General features: G+C 40.2%; 1 protein-coding gene across 9 annotated transcripts in view; it reads left to right on the forward strand.

Moving 5' to 3' along the window:
- Positions 1-19,913, forward strand: part of PCDH15 (protocadherin related 15) — a 738,374-nt gene that overhangs the window by 481,194 nt on the left and 237,267 nt on the right. For all 9 annotated transcript variants that reach the window (XM_040563492.1, XM_040563503.1, XM_040563491.1 and 6 more), the window contains 2 exons: positions 5,378-5,488; positions 9,272-9,442. In XM_040563492.1, coding sequence (XP_040419426.1) covers positions 5,378-5,488; positions 9,272-9,442 — 282 coding nt within the window. The remainder of the gene's footprint in view (positions 1-5,377; positions 5,489-9,271; positions 9,443-19,913) is intronic.

Below are 19,913 nucleotides of genomic sequence, written 5' to 3' on the forward strand. Positions count from 1 at the left end.
CTGCCTGTTATCTGTTCAAACACATCATTTAAAGACAAAAAGCATAGAGAATTAAAATAAATGCTTTTTAGGTTCAGATTTGTGAATTTCTCCATTATTGTTTTTGCACAGGGGTGATTCGTGTGAAGTGTCCATATGCATTTTCTTGGCAAATTCAAATTATTTTAGCAATCCTTTTTTGTAAATCAAGGTATTTTTTGCCATGGGCTAAGAGCACCATTACTATGGATCAGGTGGTGTGATAATTTAAGTATGCTAACCTGAAAATAAATTAATCCCAAGAATAATATAGATGTTAAAGAAGGAAAACGGTATGTAGCATATAGATTTAGTGACCTCATTCATATTCTCTACTGTTACTTAAGGGTAATTTAAATAAAAATGATTTTCTAGGAATACAGAAATCTGATATTCACTCTGAATTAAAAGTGTAGGCATACAGGTTATGATTTAATTTGCTTATGATTTAAGCTATATAACTCATAAATGCTTCTGTCCTATCCACTTAAGTCAACAAGAGTTTAAAGAACTACTGAATTACTTAGTGCTTTTATTTTTTTATATTTTTCCCCTATTCTTTTTTTTTCTTAGCTTATAATACTTAACAAGAACAGTTCAAATAATTTCCTCTTTTTCAATAAAGATCTTCGTATCCTCAAAACAAACCGAACTCCAAATCCTTAAATTATTACACACTTCTTTTGAAAGATATTGTACCACAGTAAAATAAGAAGAGCTGTTTAGTGTTTAATTTACTGTTATGTCACAGCATTATACTGCTGAAAGGCACCCTGGGAAATCATTCTAAAGCATCTCCCACAACTACGGTGGCCTCAAGCCCAGCAGAGAGAGTTCATTTAACCACTAACGAAAGGCATTATAGCGTGCCCAAGTGGTTTGATCCTGTTCCACCAGCAGAGGAGTTAAAAAGCATTTTTTTTCTTGTTTACCTAGCAAAACTTAATTGATCTTGTTCTCCCAGTCACTGTGGGGAATTGCGAGAGACTTCCCTGTTTGGAACAACTTCTTCAGAGTAGTTAGTTACTTCGTCACTTCTTTGTCTTACTGCTGTTGTATTCCAGATTAAATTAATTGCTTCCTTCCTCAGTAGGTAACCATCATGCATGTAATACTGCTTTTACCCAGCAACGTGTTTTAAGTTTGTACTTGACTGAGGTGGTTTGGAAGCTTTTTCACTGCAGCTGTTCTTTCCAGAAATGTAGCAAACTTTCTTCCTTAATCTGGGATACGGTTACTACCCTTGAAAATGATGTGTACAGCTTATTGAGAAATCCCTCTACTTCTAGGATCCTCCCATGTCACATGTTGAAGATGCCCCACAGTGTTGTTTGGCACCAATGACTTATTCTGCAGCTTTAGAAAAAGCTAAAAGTGCTGACGAGTTTTATTAGACCAATTCAACATTAAAAGACAAATCAAAACACGGCAACTGTAAAAACTACAGATGTTACTTGGGGATTCAATTTAGCTTAAATATTTTGTTGTTTAATTTGGAAAATAGATAAAAGTCAAGTAGAAAAAAGAAAGCAAAACATGCTTGATGTTGTTCTGGTCTCTTTCGCTTGTTTGGGGGGGGGAATGCCATACAATTTTCCTTGGCTCTGAAAAGCTAAGGGTGAGGTAATTAACTTGCCAAAAAGATTGTCTTCTAATGCAGAGCTAATTGTAGATCTCTGAGGACTCTGTTGATACCTGAAGGTTATTAAGACAAATGCATCCTTACAACAAGTTCTGGACTCCGTCCTTATTAGCTAATTTTACAGAGGTTCATTGTATTATGTTTGGTGAGGATGCAAAATGAAACTTGTTGAGTTTTTCTGAAGATTGGGATATGCATAACGCTTTTGCTGTGTTGATTTTTCACATAACATATCCCTGTTTGGGGATCAAATTGAATTGGTATCCTGGTGACTTTCCCTTTCTCAGAGTTTACCTAGCAGTGTTTTGCCACACGTACATTGAAACTTAGAATGTTATCTGTGCAGTGTTTCACATCACACTCATGATTTATGTTGCATAGCTTCCATGGAGGCCATAAGTGACCTACGAAAAATGCAGAGGAATATGGCCGGTGGTTACCTTAGGTGTTTTTCACACCACTGGGGGAGTTTTGGGACATCACAGCTCTGTTTGGAGCTCTCCCAGGGGTGTGAAAGAAACTTAATTGGACATAATGCTCCCAGTAACATTTCCTTTTATTATAAAGTTGCAAGTTAAACATAATTTCTGTGCCAGTAGGATTCTGTTGGAAATTTCATTGTCTGCTGTAGCAGAGAGATGAGCAGTATTCCCAACAGCTTCACTGGTTCTGTTACACTTCGTTGACTGCAGCTGTGTGCAGTAAATGTGTATATTGGGTACCTGAGTGCGTGAGGTACAACTCAGACAAACCAGGTATATGCAGCTTGAAGCTCCAGTTAAAAACAAACAAAAAATCCTTTCCTTTTGGATGTATACATCATTGCCACGGATGAATCAATGATGTTTTTAGCTGTTCGCATTTTTTCAATACATCTTATTGGAGGGGAAGAGAAAATGTTTCTCTTTTGTGTATTAGGTATGTAGTGCTTGGTCTTATTTTCTTTTTATCTTGAGTGGTAGTTTAATGAAAAAAATAAAAAAAAGTGGTGATGGGGATATGTAGCCTATTGTGGCTTCTCCAAAGCACACAACCTTGTTACAAAGGGTAAATTGCCTCCTCTCCTGTGCACCTGCACAAGGGAGTAGCAGAATTGCAGGAGATACTTTTATTCTCCTCTTTGAGCTGCTTGCGTTCTAGACTAGAACCTGGGATCATAGCCCAGCACCACCACTTCCTTTTAATCCGGTTTAAGATAGGTGGGAAAGATTGTGGCTTGCGCTGGGTATAGGGACTGTCCTACAGCAGACCTGGCCAATGGCCGTGGGCGGCTTCAGCAGAGATCCAGGATGTACATGTTTTGGATAATCAGGCTAAGGCAGTGATGCACAGAAAAACTTACGTTTGTCTTATGTGTACTGCTCGTTATGGAGAAAACAGAAGCAGGCTTCTTTCAATTAGAAGATAGGAAATGCTCTTTTTTCCCCACATGACAGAGATCAAACAGTGGAGCAGGAGCCCAGAGAGGTGGTACAATCTCTGTCCTAGGAGATACACAGCCCCAACAGGCCAAGGCACAGAGCAGCCTGTGTGAGCTTCTGTGCTCTCTGCCAACCTCATGTCCTCTGATTCTTTAGAACTCTAAAGCCTGCCCTGACATAGTAGAGATTTTGCTATTTTTGTCAGATGCATTACCATCTGTGCACAGTCCATCTTTCTAGAAAGCCCTGCAAGTTGCTTTGAACTCTTTGAATTTAAAAAGTGTAATTCTTCAAATGCTTTTGTGCTGTCCGTCGGGTAACAATGATAATGTGGAACTGTTATCTTTCTACTGCTTAGGGCTTGGAGCTGAATGACCTGGAAGTGTTTTTTTTTTTAATTTTCCCAAAAGGCTAATTTTATGTCTGAACCCAGGAAGTGATCCTTGCCATCCTGCTGCCTCTGGGCTTCAGAAACGATGGTGTTTCACCATTTTAAGCTAGGTGAATATTTTGTGTTATGAGGACTTCTGTACAAAAGCATTTTGGTGTTTATTTTTTGAAGCTTTTCAAGGAGAATCAGTTCTGTTCTCTTGGAGTAGGCAGGTGACAAAGCAGCGTCATTCTGCCGGAAAGCATAAAGGAGCTCTTGATATTCCTGACTTCCTGCATATGCTGGCTCATTTCAGTTTTGGGTGGAAATGCAGCTGAGCTGTGCTGTGTACATCTTCTAATTGCCTTGGAGCTTTGTTAACAATTTGGATTGCAGCAGGAATAAATGGAGTCTGCAGAACGATCGCAGGGATGTGCACGGGGTGGTTCTGATGGGCCACCTTAAGGAGCTGTCGCACAAGCCCACACCTGGACACTGCACTACACATCACCCTGAGCCACTGCATTCATTGCTGTACTGGAGAGAGAGGGGACTCCAGATGCAGGCAGTTGGGGATGAGGCTAAAGGTTTTTTTTTTTTTTTCTGAAGTTCCACTGATGCTTATTAACAGTTCAGATTGTAGTCTCCTACTTCAAATGCATCCTCATGGCAAGATATGCCAAGGAAAGGCAATGTTTTGAGAGTGCCCTGGCTGCTCCTGAGCTGCAGAGTCTTTTCGAGCTGGTTCTTGCCTTTTTAACCAGAGATAAATGGGCTAAAGCAGCAAGGGGGATCTTCCTCATGAGTTAGAAGTGGTGCATGTGTGTGTGTGAGTGTGTGTGCAAACAGCATCAATTTATACAGTAGTCAAAAATATTACTGTTACTTGCATAGTTCACATCCCACTTGATTATTATATTTTTTTTGATCAAATACCGTTAATAGAAAGAAAGAGAGACAATAGCAGTGAACCTGCAAAAGCAGTGGACGGGGAGGAGGCCCTTTTATGTTACCTAAGGGAAGAAAAGTACTTTGTGCCTCTACAGTGTTGACTGTTGAGAGGTTTTGGACTGCTTTAGAGCTGTTCCCCATACACCATACCTCAATGTTAATTATATTATACATTGGTCGATTGAAGCATGGAAAGATTTTAATGTGATCAATTTGATGACAGAACTGGAACCAGATCTCACCTCTGAAACCTGCGTCTTTGCCTGTAATCTTCCCTCAAAATGGATCATTTAACACGGTGAATCCTTTAAAAGTGTGTTTACCCTAGCAGTACCTTCCTGTCATTTGGTGCCATGAATCTGTTTAAGCAAATGTGTGGGACAAATTGAATTTCACCTGATCTACCCAGAAATCTGTATTTATTAGTGCATGAACATGTGCATCACTGCCACTGTGAATTGGCACCTAACTGTGTAGAGTTGACATTTAAAACTTTGTCACCCTCATGAAAGCCAGAATAAAGAGTAGGATAAAAGGTACAACGGTAAGGAATTCTTAATCTCTGATACCTGATGCTCTCTTAATGGTGAGGAAAAATAGAAGAAGGTAAGTCAAACTACAGAAACCGCAGACCTAAATTTCCTGTGTTCACATCAGGAGAGGTTTTCTGAACATCAGAGTGTAAATTCAGCATGGCAAGTCAGTAAGAAACAGGATAGTTTGACTATCCTGTTCGTGGTCAGAAGGAATAAGTTATGTGCAAAGAGTCAGAGAGAATCCTGTTACACACAGAATATTTATTGTGAAGTTCTCATGGGTGGGGAGAAAACACAGTAGACTATTTAAAAGCTCTAATCCGAGAAGCATAAGTAATTTTGGTATACCATCCATTAGATTATCTCATTGTGGCCTATCTGAAATGTGCTTTAACTTTGAAGCATGTTCAATTTTGTGTTGCTGTTTTAACTCCTGCAGACTTCCAACAGGACCTTTGATATTCCTCTCACGTTGTCTGGAGCAGTAGTTCTACGAGAGAGACTAAATTATGAAGAAAAGACTCGTTATTTTGTCATTGTTCAAGCAAATGTAAGTGTGTATCTCTTAATGGCCACTTACCAGTCTTATTTAGGTGAGTTTTTAGGAGAGGAAAGCATCTCTGAAATAACAGGTCTGATGTGCTCTTTTCCTGAAGGCCTTATTTAAGATATACCTGGGTACTTTCTGTTATTGAAAGCTTAGACATTATTAGTGGTTAAAAAAGCTTGCTCAGGGTGGGTAACAGGACAACCTTTTTGGCACTGGGAACAAGTAGCATATTTGAAGAACAGTCCATGCAGAAAAGTGCATTCTGGTGTCACTAAGTGTTCATTTTCTAACACATCTGGCCATGCTAATTTGATGTCAAATGAGTTTAATGGATACAATTTAGTTGTATCCTTCAGGTTTGAAATGCAGTTTTCTATAAAGAGGCGATTTTTCTTTCAAGTCATATTGCATGGTTATATAGAGGTTTTTTTTTGCACAGTGGCCAGCAGTGGAGAATGCATACCAAGAAGAAAAGTGATGTTTAAACTATATCTAATATATCTGTCATAAGAGAAATTTTTGGTGTCCTTGAGGGCTGTGAAAGCTTTTTTTTTTTTTTTTTCCTTTTTTGTCATTCTGATAATGGCTGAAATGAGAAGTTTTCCACTGTTTACCACTGTTGTGATACTACTACATTTGTGGGGAAAATGAGGGTGCTCTGAAGCAACCTTAACATAGCTTTATAGTAATATAAATTCACTCGTTCATATTACTGTCATTTTTCTGATACAGAATTGTAGATACATTTTTTTTGGCATATATTTTGTGGCATGTTCAGCATTTTTTCTCTAAGGGTGTCTCAATGCTTTTTGCACTTAACTATACCTCAAGATACTTCCTGGTCCATGCAGTTCTGCCTGTTAAAACAAGTCATTTTGCCTGAGTAACATAACTTGCTGATCTCTTGAACAGAAATATGGGAGGGCACAAAACTCTTCATGCTTGTTTTGCTTTTTGTTTTAATCAGTGATTAATTCCGCAGATCACCACTCTGTATTCACAGCTCTCTTCCTTTGATGTTAGAACTGTAAGTTTCGTGAGTTTGTCATCTCCAAGAAAAGCAGCTCGGGTAGTTGAGGAGGTCATGTTTTTCAAGAGAAGGGAGGCTTACATGGAGCCTGGCGTGCAGCAGTGCAAACACCTCGCATCAGGAGGGACACCTATTGCTCGCGCAGGGTGACCTGCTGGTGACGGTGCAGCTTGTGATGCACAGTAGCAGTGCCACAAAGCAATCTCTCGTTACTTTGCTCGCTCCTTCTGATACATGTCCTTACACGATAAATGGCCACCTTTGTGCTACACGGCTTGGGACGAGAGCTATGCTGATAGCTTCGACATTTTTATAATGAGGCAGCTTGCATGATTGAAGCATCTTCCTAGGACAGTTGTTCTCTCAGAAATACTTACAAGGGAACTGAGTTCACTGAAGTTATTTAGTGATCACTGAAGAGTAACTTATCTCAAAGAAAGGTTCTAATTAACCTTTATAGCCTTCTTTAGGAGTCTGCTCTATGCATCCTTTCATTTATCGTTACCGGGGCTCAATTCTTGGGCCAGTTCTGTTTGACATATTTCCCAACAATCTGGATGCAGAAGCAGAACGCATCCTCAGCAAGTTTGGCAGTGATGCTAGGCTGGGAGGTGCTGCTGATCCCTGGAGGCCTTGCAGAGCGGTCTGGGTGCGTCAGGGCACCGGGCGACCAGCAGCGGCACGAAGCTCAGCCAAGGGAATGCCGGGTGGTGTGTGGAGAGGCCGGGCATAGACTGGAAGGCGCGTGGCTGCAGCAGCTCACAGGAAGGCCCTGTGCCTCAGGGGGTGTGTTACATGTGGCGCGGCCAGCCGGTCAGAAGAGGGGGGCCTTTTGTTTGGTGATGGTGCGGCCTCGCCTTGAGTGGTACGAGCAGTTCTGTGCTCTCCAGCATACAGAGGATGGGCAAGTCCTGGAAAGCATCCAGAGGAGGGCCAGAAGCTGGTAAGGGGCTGGGAGGCAGGTCCTGGGAGGAGAGGCTGAGGCCGCCTGGGCTGGCAGGCTGGAGAAGAGGAGGCTGAGAGGAAGACCTCACTTCCCTGGGGAGGGAAGCGCAGAGGCAGGTGCCAGGCTCTACTCTTGGTCACCTTGGAGCTGCACCAGGGAGGGTCAGACCAGATGGAGGGGAAGTTTCTGTACCGTGAGAGTGCTCCAGTACTGGCACGGGCTTCCTGTGGAGGTGGTCAGTGCCCCACACCTGCCAGTGTTCAAGAGGCCTTTGGACGGTGCCCTCCTCAATATTTGCTTTCACTTCTGGTTAGCTCTGAAGTGGTCAGGCAGTGGGACTTGATGGTCTTTGTAGGTCCCTCCCAACTCATCTGTTTTGTTCTGTTTTTCAAAATATTGCATGCTGCACTTAATTCTCTCAATTGCATGCAATCATACTTGTATTCCACTGATTACATTAGCAGTGAGTGTTTATTGCTCTTGCATCCTGAAGACATTACGTGAAATTAATTATCCTGTATCTGTGCTTTGATCCAGTATTACTCAAAGGCACACAGAAGGGGGATGTAAAAACAAACAGATGAGTTGATGATGAAGATTGTTCCACTTCTCATTGTTGTTGGCATTGTTTTTCATCATTGGCCATGAAGAAAGTTAAATTCAGAAATTCCAACGTTTAATGACTAATAGCGTAAAGAGGTTCCAAGAACTGAGTGGATTGCAAACAAGGAAAAAAATATACATTTAGTATGGCTTAGAGGACTGACTTATTTCCTATATGCAGAGGATGATATTAAACAGCATAAATACCTGTTTTAAAATCAATTGCTTTTGTCTTTCCTGTTAATGATAGCCTAGAATAGGAGGGTAAGACATAACTGATGACCCATATTCCTTCCAAGAGATTTTATTTTTGTAAAGAAAAGCCACCACAACAATTAGTCTTTTAAAATGGAAACACTTTATATTGTTTTGAAATAAATACTGGATAGTCATGCTGTTTCTTCACTATAGTTGTAAACGAAGAAAGAAAAGGTAAACTATTGCTAGTGTGTGCATTGGTCAGTATATAGAAATAATCTGGGTCGTTCCCACATTTCAAGAAAGTATAACTTTATTCCTTAACATCTGGAGAGAAAGAAATGTAGACAACTTTCAGTAGTTAGTATTGTCTTCCATATCCATTAAAAAAACAAAACAAAACCACAACAAACCATGATGCGTTGTGAACGTCATGCAGCATGGAGATCTTTTTAGCTGCACCATCTTTGTTGTGGACAGAACTATTCTTCAGCCTTTTAAAACCTGAACAGTGTAACTCATTCTCCAGACAAGTTGGCTTTTGACATGAGAAACCGATTTCCCCAGTCTGGAAATCTTGGATCCATCTCATTGCTGTCCTCTAGCTGTTTTTTGTGGGGGCAGGGGTAGGGAGGTGCTAAGATCAGTATTAAACGGTGGTCCACAAAGGTGGATTGGGCTATCCACTGCCAATTAGAAAAGAAAAGGTTTCTGCTTAAGGATTATTTATCTATTTATTTATTTTATTTATTTATTTCTGTATTTATTTATTCCTTTTAATTGCTGTTCTTTTGTACCCTACTGCATAATATTGGGACCCTAAGCATCCTGTTGGCCTATACAAAGACTGGTATACAAGGCAGCATAAGAGGAGTTTTTGGTAATTATTATATAGAATCTGCATGACTGGAATGGTTACACATCTTGTCCTTGCCTTTAACTTGAAACCTTTCTGTAGATTGTGATTTCAGAATGTCTTGTGAAACGTTACTTATTTGCTCCCCAGGACCGAGCCCAGAATCTTAATGAGCGACGGACAAGTACAACCACCCTCACAGTGGACGTGCTCGATGGGGACGATTTGGGACCGATGTTTCTTCCTTGTGTCTTGGTGAATAATACCCGTGACTGTAGACCTCTCACCTACCAAGCGAGCTTGCCAGAACTGACTGATCCTGTAAGTCCTCTTGCTTTTTTATTTTGAGTTTCATACATCTGTTTTGTAAGCAGTTGTCATCTTTTTCTGCGGACACAATTGAGAACTGTATCTGGGAGGGTCATGCATGCTTTAATGACAGGTTCTATGTGCTAAAGAGGACAAAACTGGGGTAAAATATATGTAGGAATAGATGGTGAAAATCTAGCTTTGATACAATGGCAAACTGCTCGCTTGCTACAGCGGCTGAATCTGACTGAAGCTTGGTATAGTTGCAAAGCTGCTTTCCCTGATCTGTCCATACTCCGTTCTTGAAATATTCTAAAGAAGCACTTCTGATCAGGGACTCGACATGCTGCTCTATTCAGGATTGTTCCAGACCTCAGGAGAAAGATTCTGGGGGGAGAAGGCAATAGTTACTTGTTCCTGAAAAGATTATTTGTCATTATATCTGGTTGCAAACTAGACACACTAAAAGATGATGTGAGTTTATCCCATATATCTGCTTGTGCTAAGAATTACACTTAATACATTGGTTAGGATAAAGGTCATTAATTTCCCACTGGAAACTTTCCCAGTGAGTCACAAAAAGAAGAGGTGAGAGCTGTGTCAAATCCTGATGCAAGATGGTGCTAATTCTGCATCGCTACAGAAGAGCTGATGCTTCGTGTGATGGAGGTGTGCATCTTTGTGATGCGAGAAATTCTCTTCAGTTGGAAAATTTGTTTTATGCGAGTTTCTTAACTGATGGTTATATTTGTCCTTAGATTCATGTGCTTAAGAATACAGAAAGGAAGAACCAGTAGAATCACTGGGCTCATCCCCACCCCTGTCAACACTGACCTTAGGATAACGTTAACTGTTGACATTGAGGTCATGCCCTTGGTTATTGCAGGATGCTATCCTCCTTCCTTTGGTCAGGAGCCAGGGGAGGTTGGGGCTGTAAATGTGGAGGTTCCTGCTCTTCTCTGCCTTCCTTCTCTTGCTGTCCTGCACCATGCAGACTTCTTCCGTTCCATGGGTTATGACTTCCTGCTGCCTCTGGCCTCGAGTCCTGCTGCAGATGTGCTTGAGCAGGGACACTAAGCACTGCAGCCACCCTGCTTGGTTGACCCAGATGATGCCCTTAGGAAGTTTCTAAATCTCTCACAGGTTTTTTTATCCATTTTAGGACCAGCTGAAATTGGCTCTAATCCATGTCAGCTTGTCCTGGTTTCAGTTAGGACAGAGTTAATTTTCCTCCTAGTAGCTGGCAGGGTGCTATGTTTTGGATTAGGATGAGAAGAGCGCTGATAACATGCTGATGTTTTAATTGTTGCAGAGCAGTGCTTACACCAAGCCAAGGACTTTTCAGCCTCTTGCTCTGTCCTGCCAGCGAGCAGGCTAGGGGTGCAGCAGGAGCTGGGAGAGGACAGACCCAGGACAGCTGACCCAAACTGGCCAAAGGGGTATTCCATACCATCTGACGTCATGCTGAACAATATATAGGGGTGGCTAGCCGGGGTGGAGGGTGGGGCCAGCTGCTTGGGGATAGGCTGGGCGTCGGTCAACGGGTGGTGAGCAATTGCATTGTGCCTCACTTGTTTCATACACATTATTATTAGTAATACTATTATCATTATTATTATTATTATTGTTATTATTATTTTCCTGTCTTAATAAACTGTCTTTATCTCAACTCACAGGCTTCACTTTCCCGTTTCTCTCCCCCATCCCAGAGAGGGAGGGGGGAGGGTAAGCGAACTGCTGTGTGGTGTTTAGCTGCCGGCCGGGTTAAACCACAACACAGCTCATCAGTTGTTTCCAGTACAGGTAACCTGTACAGGTTAATGGTACAGGATGTGGTTTAATTGCCAGTGCAGTCTGAAGGAGGCGAGACAAGGCTTATTGTAATCACAATGTGCGATTAGCATGCTTTCTTGATTAGGGAGGGCTGGAACAAGTTTCAGGGAGGTGATAATAGTTTCAGGTCAGTCTGGAACCCTTGGCAAACTGGATTGTGTCTTACAGTGTACGTGCACCTGTACAGGTGGTTGTTTCTCTGTGTTGTTTCTCTGTGCTGGAGAAACTCTTCCTCACAGTTGCATCTTTATTTGTCAGGAGTCTTGGTACTCAGCTTGTACAGCAGAAAATGAGCTGGGAAAGGGAAGGGGATAGACATTCCGTATTTAACGTTATTATACTGATTTACATTTCTCCTTTCACTTCTACACCTTGATATTTGATAAACCTTTCTAATTGCATTGACTGATTTTGACTTTGTGAATGAATGCGTTTGCTTTCAACTCCACATCACTGTGGCTTGGGCATAGTGTCATCTTAAGGTAGCTGGGCAACCACACGTTATTCCCAAGCTCAATATGTGGCCTCATCAGGGTTAGTAGGGTACCCAACCTATGCAGAGAATGACGGTGTGACCCCATTTTATCTGCACAGATTTGATAGAGTTCCCAGTACAGAGGCAGGTGAGGCAGTAATTGTGAATAACTGGTATTTGGTTATTGCTTGTTTATTAAATCTAGTTATCTTAAGGTAAAATACAGGTCAGATAATTTTCCTGGTGCAGTTCTCACAGATGGAAGGAACCCAGCTCCATCTCTGTTCTGCTCTTGCTGTGGTCGGCCACATGCTGGGTGCTAGAAGACAAAGCAGTGCCTGCCAAGGAGTCAAGGAAAAATCTGACTAGTGATTAGTTTCCAAGTTGCAAAATACATTCATTTAATTTTACAAGGTACAATCTGTTCAGGTGTCAGCTTTTTTGTTTGCTTTCTGGCTGTTTTGTGTCAAACTGCACCTTGAGAAATCTGATCTATGAAATGAGAAACTGGTTCTGTTGATAAAAATACCTGCTATTTGCTGTTTATCTATTTGTAGTGCTGCAGCTGTTTGGATAAATGTAAGTGGAAGATGGATGTTTGTACTCAAAGTTTTACCTTGGTACCTCAAATATTTACTTGACTTGTAAATTATAATGCATTTAGACAATAAAGATGATAAATAATAAAAAAAAAAAGCTAATAAAACAGGTATTGCATTTGTCCTGCAAGAGTGTGATAAGGCGCAGAGAGGCCCGAGCTGTCTGCAGTAGCTAGCGGCTGGCAGTGGACTGACAAGGTGCTCTGCTGTGGTGAAGCAGCCTGGGCAGGGGAGCTCATTCAGAAATAGGTTGGAGATTTCAGCATGATGTGAAATTGTTGCCTTGTACATGGTAGACATGACCTGTATGAGTCCATAATGATCCAAGACTTCATCTACAATGTCAGGTTGTACAAAAGCTGGCAGTGGCCCGTATACTTCTCAGAAAGATTTATATGGAGTTAATTTGCACTAGCTCTTTTTTTAAAAAGATGAGAATTTACTACACTGTCAATTTTGAGTCTTTGCCAAGTATAGCAAATAGAAGAGAATTCTGCTTGCTGTGTTTTTTTAATGGTAGCCACTATGTAGGCTAAAGGGCTGTTTTTGTCCAGCATCATCATTTATTTTTTTAATTGCTTTTTATATTTTTTACAATGAACATGAGAAGGAATATTAATGAATCTTGAACAAAGAGTGTCAAAGTATGAATTATTCAGAAGCAGTAGCTTGAAAATAAGTTGTGCTTTGCAAGATGTCTACTCAACTGACCCCTAAAATGAAGCATTTATAAGTAAATCATTTAATGTAACTGGTAAGTACTTTTTTTCAGTTTTAGAAGATCAGTTGTCTTTAGTTGGCCTCTACCCATGACTTTACTGAGGTAAATGTAGCGTTTTCTTTCCAAACTTCTTTCCTTTAGAAGCTCCAAAGCAGTTTGATGCATGGCAACAAAGAATCCATACAGCACGTACTTTGTTTATGGTCTTTGGCTGGCAGAAATGGAAGAGAACAGCAAAATTAATGGGTCTCTTCATTACCAGAGAAACAGCTTTTCCTTAGAAACAGTATCACGGTTTACATTGCGCCTTCTGAGAGTTGGTCTGACTCATGGCAGTATTAATAATGTTATTAGGCCTGCTCCAAGCTGTGTGGAGCGCTATATAATTAGTGTTTATGCACTTGTAAAAACTTGTTTTGCATTTCTGCTATTTGCACGAGACTGTTCGAGTTGTCCCAAAGCTCTTATGTACTAAGTCAGAGGTTTTCTGATGGTCCTCCCTGGGTGTGTGCGTAGATTAACATGTTACGGTAATACCCAAGTCAGCTGGGTGCTGCTTGTTAACCAGCTGAGCTTGGCCACAGGATGGGACCTTTGTCATTGCTGGGTGCCTAGTTTTGAGATTGTCACTGTCTGCAGCGCCATCACCAGTGATCTACTGTAATTAATTGCCATGATAGCCTCATTAGGGCTATGGCTGCGGCTAAGGTAACAGAAACACCAGTGGCTGTTGTGGAGTGGTTGTGAGGTGCTCTTGCAGCTTTGTAGAGGAGGCAGAAACGAATTTCTGACTTAGTGAGAGCACGTTAGCCTTTCTTCATGCTTCATCCAGCAGTAGGTTAGTGGTGAGAGCTGAACTACTTCGCTGCTGCTGAAGCCCAAAGCCAGAGCTAACTGAGCAGCCTGCAGTTCGCTCCTGTGAAGTCCCACTTGTCACATCTCGGTCAGAAGTTCCCAGAGAGGGAGAAGAGTTTTGACTCTTATAAAAATCATTGCAGGTTGCTTATCTTGCAGAAAAGACATCAAAGCCCATGATAAGACAGCATTCAAAGTCATTGTCTAAGGTTGTCTCATAACTCATATGCAAGTTCTTTGACTTAACTTCCTTCAGGAGAATGCTAACTTACAACTTCAGTGACATAGTGACTTTAAAATGAGCTAGCACAAACCTTTCAAAAAGTAAAGTTCCACAAGCCAAGTATATTGCCTTATAACAAAAAGTAAAGCAGCATCTCTCTATGGTGGATGAATGGATATGGGTATGAACCTCCTACTTAATTGGTCCAAATACTACTCTGTTTGTCCTAATTGTTACTATCCTACTTTTTCTCCAGGAGTAAATTTACTGTTGTTAGTTAAATATCAGTTTCTGAGAAAACTGTTTTGTTTTGCTACGTTGTTTTATATTTGCCTCTGGTTTTTTGTGTGTGTGTGTGATCAAATCTAGTAATTCTTTCTGTCATTGTCTCAGGAAGACTTCAGCAAATAAGCATGAGTAAGCAACAGTATAGTGAAGTCATTAAATTGAGTTAAAAAAAATACAACCTCAAGAGTGTCTCATGAAACTGGAGGGATACTTTCTTCTGCCTCTTCCTTCTTCAGTCTGTTCCTGATGTGCTTACTTTGTGAAGGTTTTGTCCGTTTCTGTGCTAAGAATTTTTCCATCATCATGCAAAGAAGGAAAGCCAATTAGCAGTGAAGTATAGATTAGGTTGATTTAATCAGCTTCTGGGCTGGTTTTGCAACAAACTGATTCATTATCAGGTTCTGTAGGATAATTATCAGTCCACGTGAAACTCATGTACTCAATGACACCTATGAGGCTTTCTTTGTACTGATTCAAGATTCAGCACTTTAAACAGCTATCTGCCTTATGGATCATCACTTATTAATGCACTACTGATGTATCTTTCTCTACAGAAAGTATTTATTTTTATAGTAATTATGCTCAGAGTCCTTAGGAGTTGAAAGCAGACCTCAGAAAGTCTGTGGGCTCAGCTACCCTGTGGAGCAATGAGGCTTGAGGAGTGGTCCTCTGAGCAGAGGACCTCTAGATGAAAGCCTGAAAAAAAAAAAAAATCCTCCAAATAACAGTGCACTTGAGGGGGAAAAAATAGATGTTGAAGAGCAGGATGTGCCCTTAGAAGCCCTCAAGGTTTTATTAGCAAGAGGAGCCTCTTCAGTTTGATTTGTTTGTATTCAGGAAAGAAAACTGAATGTTTAGGAAGTGGGATTGTAATCCTGCTGAGTAAAGCCTCGCTTGATCAGCATCATGTGGGGTCCTGTAAGCCATAGTTTTGAAACTATGGAAGCTGACTTTTGATGGTAAGGTCAAACAGTTTTGCTCTACTGTCACAGAAATGAAGAGTTTGGGATTTTTTTTTCCCCATTGCAAAATTAGGTGGGTTTGGTTTTGAATATTTCATGTGAAGGGAAAGAAATTCATTGACTTTCATATATGGAAAGCAAAATAAACCATCAACATTAGCATGCCCTGTCGATTCCTAACGTTCAGAATTGTAACTATGAAGTAAATGCATCAAAACTTAAGCATATTTTGACAGAACATGCAAGTACATCTTACTTGGGATCATGAACCACTTGAGGAGTTCCAAGTTAGCATTGAGGACGTGTTTTGCATCAGACCAATAGTTATGTCAAAAATGTCAGGTGCTTTTTAAAACTTGCCTTTTATCTTTTAAATTCTTGCTTTAATTCTAGAGCCAATCACATATTTTTTTCTCCAGGCCATTTCCCATCCTCCTGCAGCACTCTAGCTCAGCATCATACAGTGGCATACTCTAGCAGTTGCAGTAAAATAACTTAGGTGCATGGCCATTTGGCAGTTAATTGCATTTATTGCTAGGGCAATTTGGGACTGCCCCTTCTGGGGACTGTACCTTCTGGGCCCCATAACCTATTGCAGTTGGGAGACCAAGAGACAGGGAGGAATTGGGTTATTCTGTGAGTGGGAGAAATGGAAACGCTGCCAGAGCGAGCTGAGGTCACAGCAGTACGGGAAGGGCTAGTTTTATTTCAGCAGAGAAGGAAAAAAGGAGTGTGGAGAACAGAAGTCATTTCATCAGTGGGTGGGAACACAGGACACCTCTGTGAGTAACCAGGCTTAATTGGTCTGTACAAATCAGTTCTACGCTTATTACTGATAGCTAATAAGCATTGCAAGGGTTGTGATGGGGTATTTTTCAGTACCTCTGGGTGTGTAACCATTGTTTCTAAAGTGACTTCAGTGCAACTTTTTCCTATCTGATGGTACAAATCATAACTCCTGCTACAAAGAAAATGTCCTGGAAATTTTCTCCTAGAGATTTTTTAAAATAAAACTCGCTGCAAAACAGAGAAAACATGAAACATATCTAACTATATCAAGAGGTGTCTGAAACTAAATGTTTTAAAACTTTAGTTTTAAAAGCAGCTCTTTGTCAAAGAATAACGTTCATAAAAATATCCTATTAAATTTCTTTATTTCTGTTTTTTTTCCTTTTTTTTTTTTTTGTTTTCTTTTCTTTTTTACTGTGGGAAATATCTACCGACAGAAGACCCATGCAAACTATGAGCAAATAACCTTCCCTGAGGTTTCAGTATAACATATAGCCTTCATAGTTCGGCACAGTAAAAAATCAGTCTGAGCTTAAATAAATGTGTGCAGTTAAATCTACTTTAATAAAAACCTTTCAACCTATAAGGAGGCTGCCTTTTTTTCCTACGTGAAGGATAAAATCTGGTGGAAAATCAGGAATGCTTACCCCTGATGAAGATGATTTTCTTCTTAAGTTTTCTTCTAAACATGCCTGCTGAAAGACAGTGTGTGTGCATGGGGATGAGCTGACTCCTACCAGCAGCCAAACCACCAGGAAGCTAAACATCAGGTTAGATTGCCAGTTTTTCTTGTCAATTCAATTTTTCTTTGTTAGATATGCCACATTCAGAACTGCCAGTGTTCATGGCTAATTTAGGAAATTGTTAGTTTCTGAACTACTTGTATCTCAATGTGATGATTTTTTATTTTTTTTATTTTTAACAAAGATTTGGAATCTTTTATTGCAACATGGTAAAAGAGGCGTGCCAGCCTTTGGCTTACTTTGTATGCATAGCCTAACGAGCTGTGCTTATGATTTAGCTGCAAGGAGCATCAGGAAATTTTTTGAGACTTATTTTGTTTCTAATTATTCCTTCCTCAGCAAAATAGATGCTCTCCAGTTGTTTGGGACTGATACTAAATGCTGTAAAGTTAGTTGTTTGCTCTGTGAAGCACTAGCACGATCCTAAGGTTGACCGTCTTGGTGCATTTGGGTGCACCTGAAGAGATGAGCTCATGGAAAACCACCCAGTGCCCCATGGTTGCCGCCTTCTGCTAGGGGTGGTATTTGCATTCCATCCTGAAGTTAGACTGTGGTTGACCTATGTTGTCCTCTGGCAACTTTCAGACTGGACTTTGAGTGTAGCTCAAAGTTTGTGGCTTTCATCTGCAGGAGAGTTGCATGTTTCTCTTTCTCCTAATATTTCTGGCATGGAAAGGAGGCTTTGCATTTAGCAGAGGTAGCTCTGCAATGATGCCTGGCACGGAGACTTATGCTGAGGTTGGAAGTATGTCGGGGCACTCTTGGAAAGTGTGTTGGCTGTTTGTAGAGATGCATCTTGCTGCCTAGGCTGTAGTTATGCTCTATCTCTTGCTTAGAAGTTTTTTGTTTTGTTTTGTTTTCCCTTCCATCTGTTTCTTTATCTCTTCCTATGTCAGAAACTAACCTTAGCTTTGAATCCTGATAGCTTTGAATACTGGTGTGCATTTTGAAGTATTCAATACATAGGAAAACAGCAATTTCCTTATTAAATGCATGTATATACATGCATGGTCATGTATAACTTTAAATACCTTCACATTGCCTGAGGATCTCTTATGTTTACCAAGAATGAATGCTGCATTCTCTGCACCTTGTGGTTTCGGGGCTCAATAGGAATGAGCAGTAAGCATGTTTAGGTTTTAAATAAATGTTTAGTGGGGAAGAAAAACTTTCAACAGCTATTATTTCAAAGTTTCTACACAATCAGAATGGCAACAAATGATTGAAGGTGAAAGCCTACCTTTTGTTACAGAATTCTGCAGCTGTTCCCTAATAAATGTAAGAGCTCCACATCATGGAAAATCAGGCCCCTGGTGCGTTACAGGATTGGATGTGAACTTCTTGGTTTTAACCGTGTGCACGTTGCCCACATTTCCATGTGAACTCATCATACGTAATACCATAATTGTTTTGAATTTTCTTCATAAACACTCCTATTTCTGAGGAACTGTTAGACCAAATAGCACTGGCACATCTTTATTTGCTGCCTGAAAGGCTTATGTACTTTCTAGTCTGAATATTATATACTCGAATATTTATTTAGAAAAGCATGGCAATTCTTGTGTTAGACTAAAATCTCTAAGGAAGGATAATGTGCTTTCAACTGTTGAGCTGTGAGTTGAATGAGGTCCCGCGTATTTAATAGCCAAAAAAGATTTGGTAGATAGTAGTGGTGTCACTTCAGCCATGCTACAAGAACTAACCAGAGAAATGCAGCGAAAAGAGGGACTGTATCTTAACGTCCTTGTGTTGTTTCTTATTCAGTAAATTAGAAAAGAATCCCTCTAGTGCCTGAGGCTTTGAATAGTCCTGCTGCTGCTGCTGGCTGAAAAAAAAAAAAAAAGAGCAAATTGATGCATTTTTCAGTTATTAATTTTTCATTAGCAATTTAGGTAAAACCTGAGACTCAGATTAGAAACGAGAAAATGAAGATTGATTTCTGTGACAGGTATGCATTTGTTGGTGTATTTTTTTTATTGAGAAAGGCAAGTTATTTTCAGTATAGTTGAGCAGCAGGTAGCAATTTTTCTAATTAAATTTAAGCATAGATGCATGATGAACTGATAGGCAATCTTGAATTGTTTTGGAAGTTGGAAAGCAATTCAAAACCAATGATAAAATCCTCTCTTGGGGGTGGTTTACCGTCTGATGTTTGTGGATAAACTCTCCATGTGCATTTTTTCACTCTTTTCACGATAATTACAGCAATACAGGGGTTATCTGATTGATAATAAGTTCAAGGTAGAGGACAATGTTAAATAAGCAGTAGAGTTCACAGTAGATTTACTAGTGTAAGGTTTTTTTTAATAACTTGATGCCAGTGATTTTGAATTAACTATGTAAATGAGTCTTTGAGCTAAGTCAAAATGGACAGCTTTGACAAGCTATTGATTATCTGCTAGTGCATGATAAGGAGTCATAAAAGGAGTTTTAAGTCTTCTGCTATGATTTTTCCCTGTTGTTTTCGTGATTGATTGCCTGTCTTCCATATGCAATCTCTAGATAAGTAGAGCCTTTTTTTTTTTTTTTCCCCCTAAGGAAATGTCACTGAAAAGTAGTGAAGTATGAAAAGGTTAAAATAATAAAGATGTGACATTACAGGTAATTAATTTTCATGTACATGGGGCTATGCCAAAGCAGTATGGCTAATTCAAAAGAGTTATCAGTAAAATTGACAGTGACTTGAAGATGGGAACATGTGAAGCTGAGAACTGCTCCCTGTAATCTCTCTGAGCAGGCAGGCAAGCATTTCGCTTGCTTAATACATTGATCAGGCGGGACAGTCACCGTTATGTATCTAGGGTTAACTTGTGATTTTACATATAGATGCATTTTCAGATAGAGGACAGGTAAACTTGCCTACTTTGAACTTCAATAGCAAACAAAATCAGGCTTTTAGCCTGTAAAATGTAAAGAATGTTTAAAGAATCCAGATGTTTCAGTTATTGAAAGCACTGTACTCATCATCTGATTGAGAAAGTGGAGGTTTCAAGGG

Source organism: Cygnus olor, chromosome 7 (genome assembly GCF_009769625.2).
Source record: "Cygnus olor isolate bCygOlo1 chromosome 7, bCygOlo1.pri.v2, whole genome shotgun sequence".
NCBI classification, from domain to species: domain Eukaryota; kingdom Metazoa; phylum Chordata; class Aves; order Anseriformes; family Anatidae; genus Cygnus; species Cygnus olor.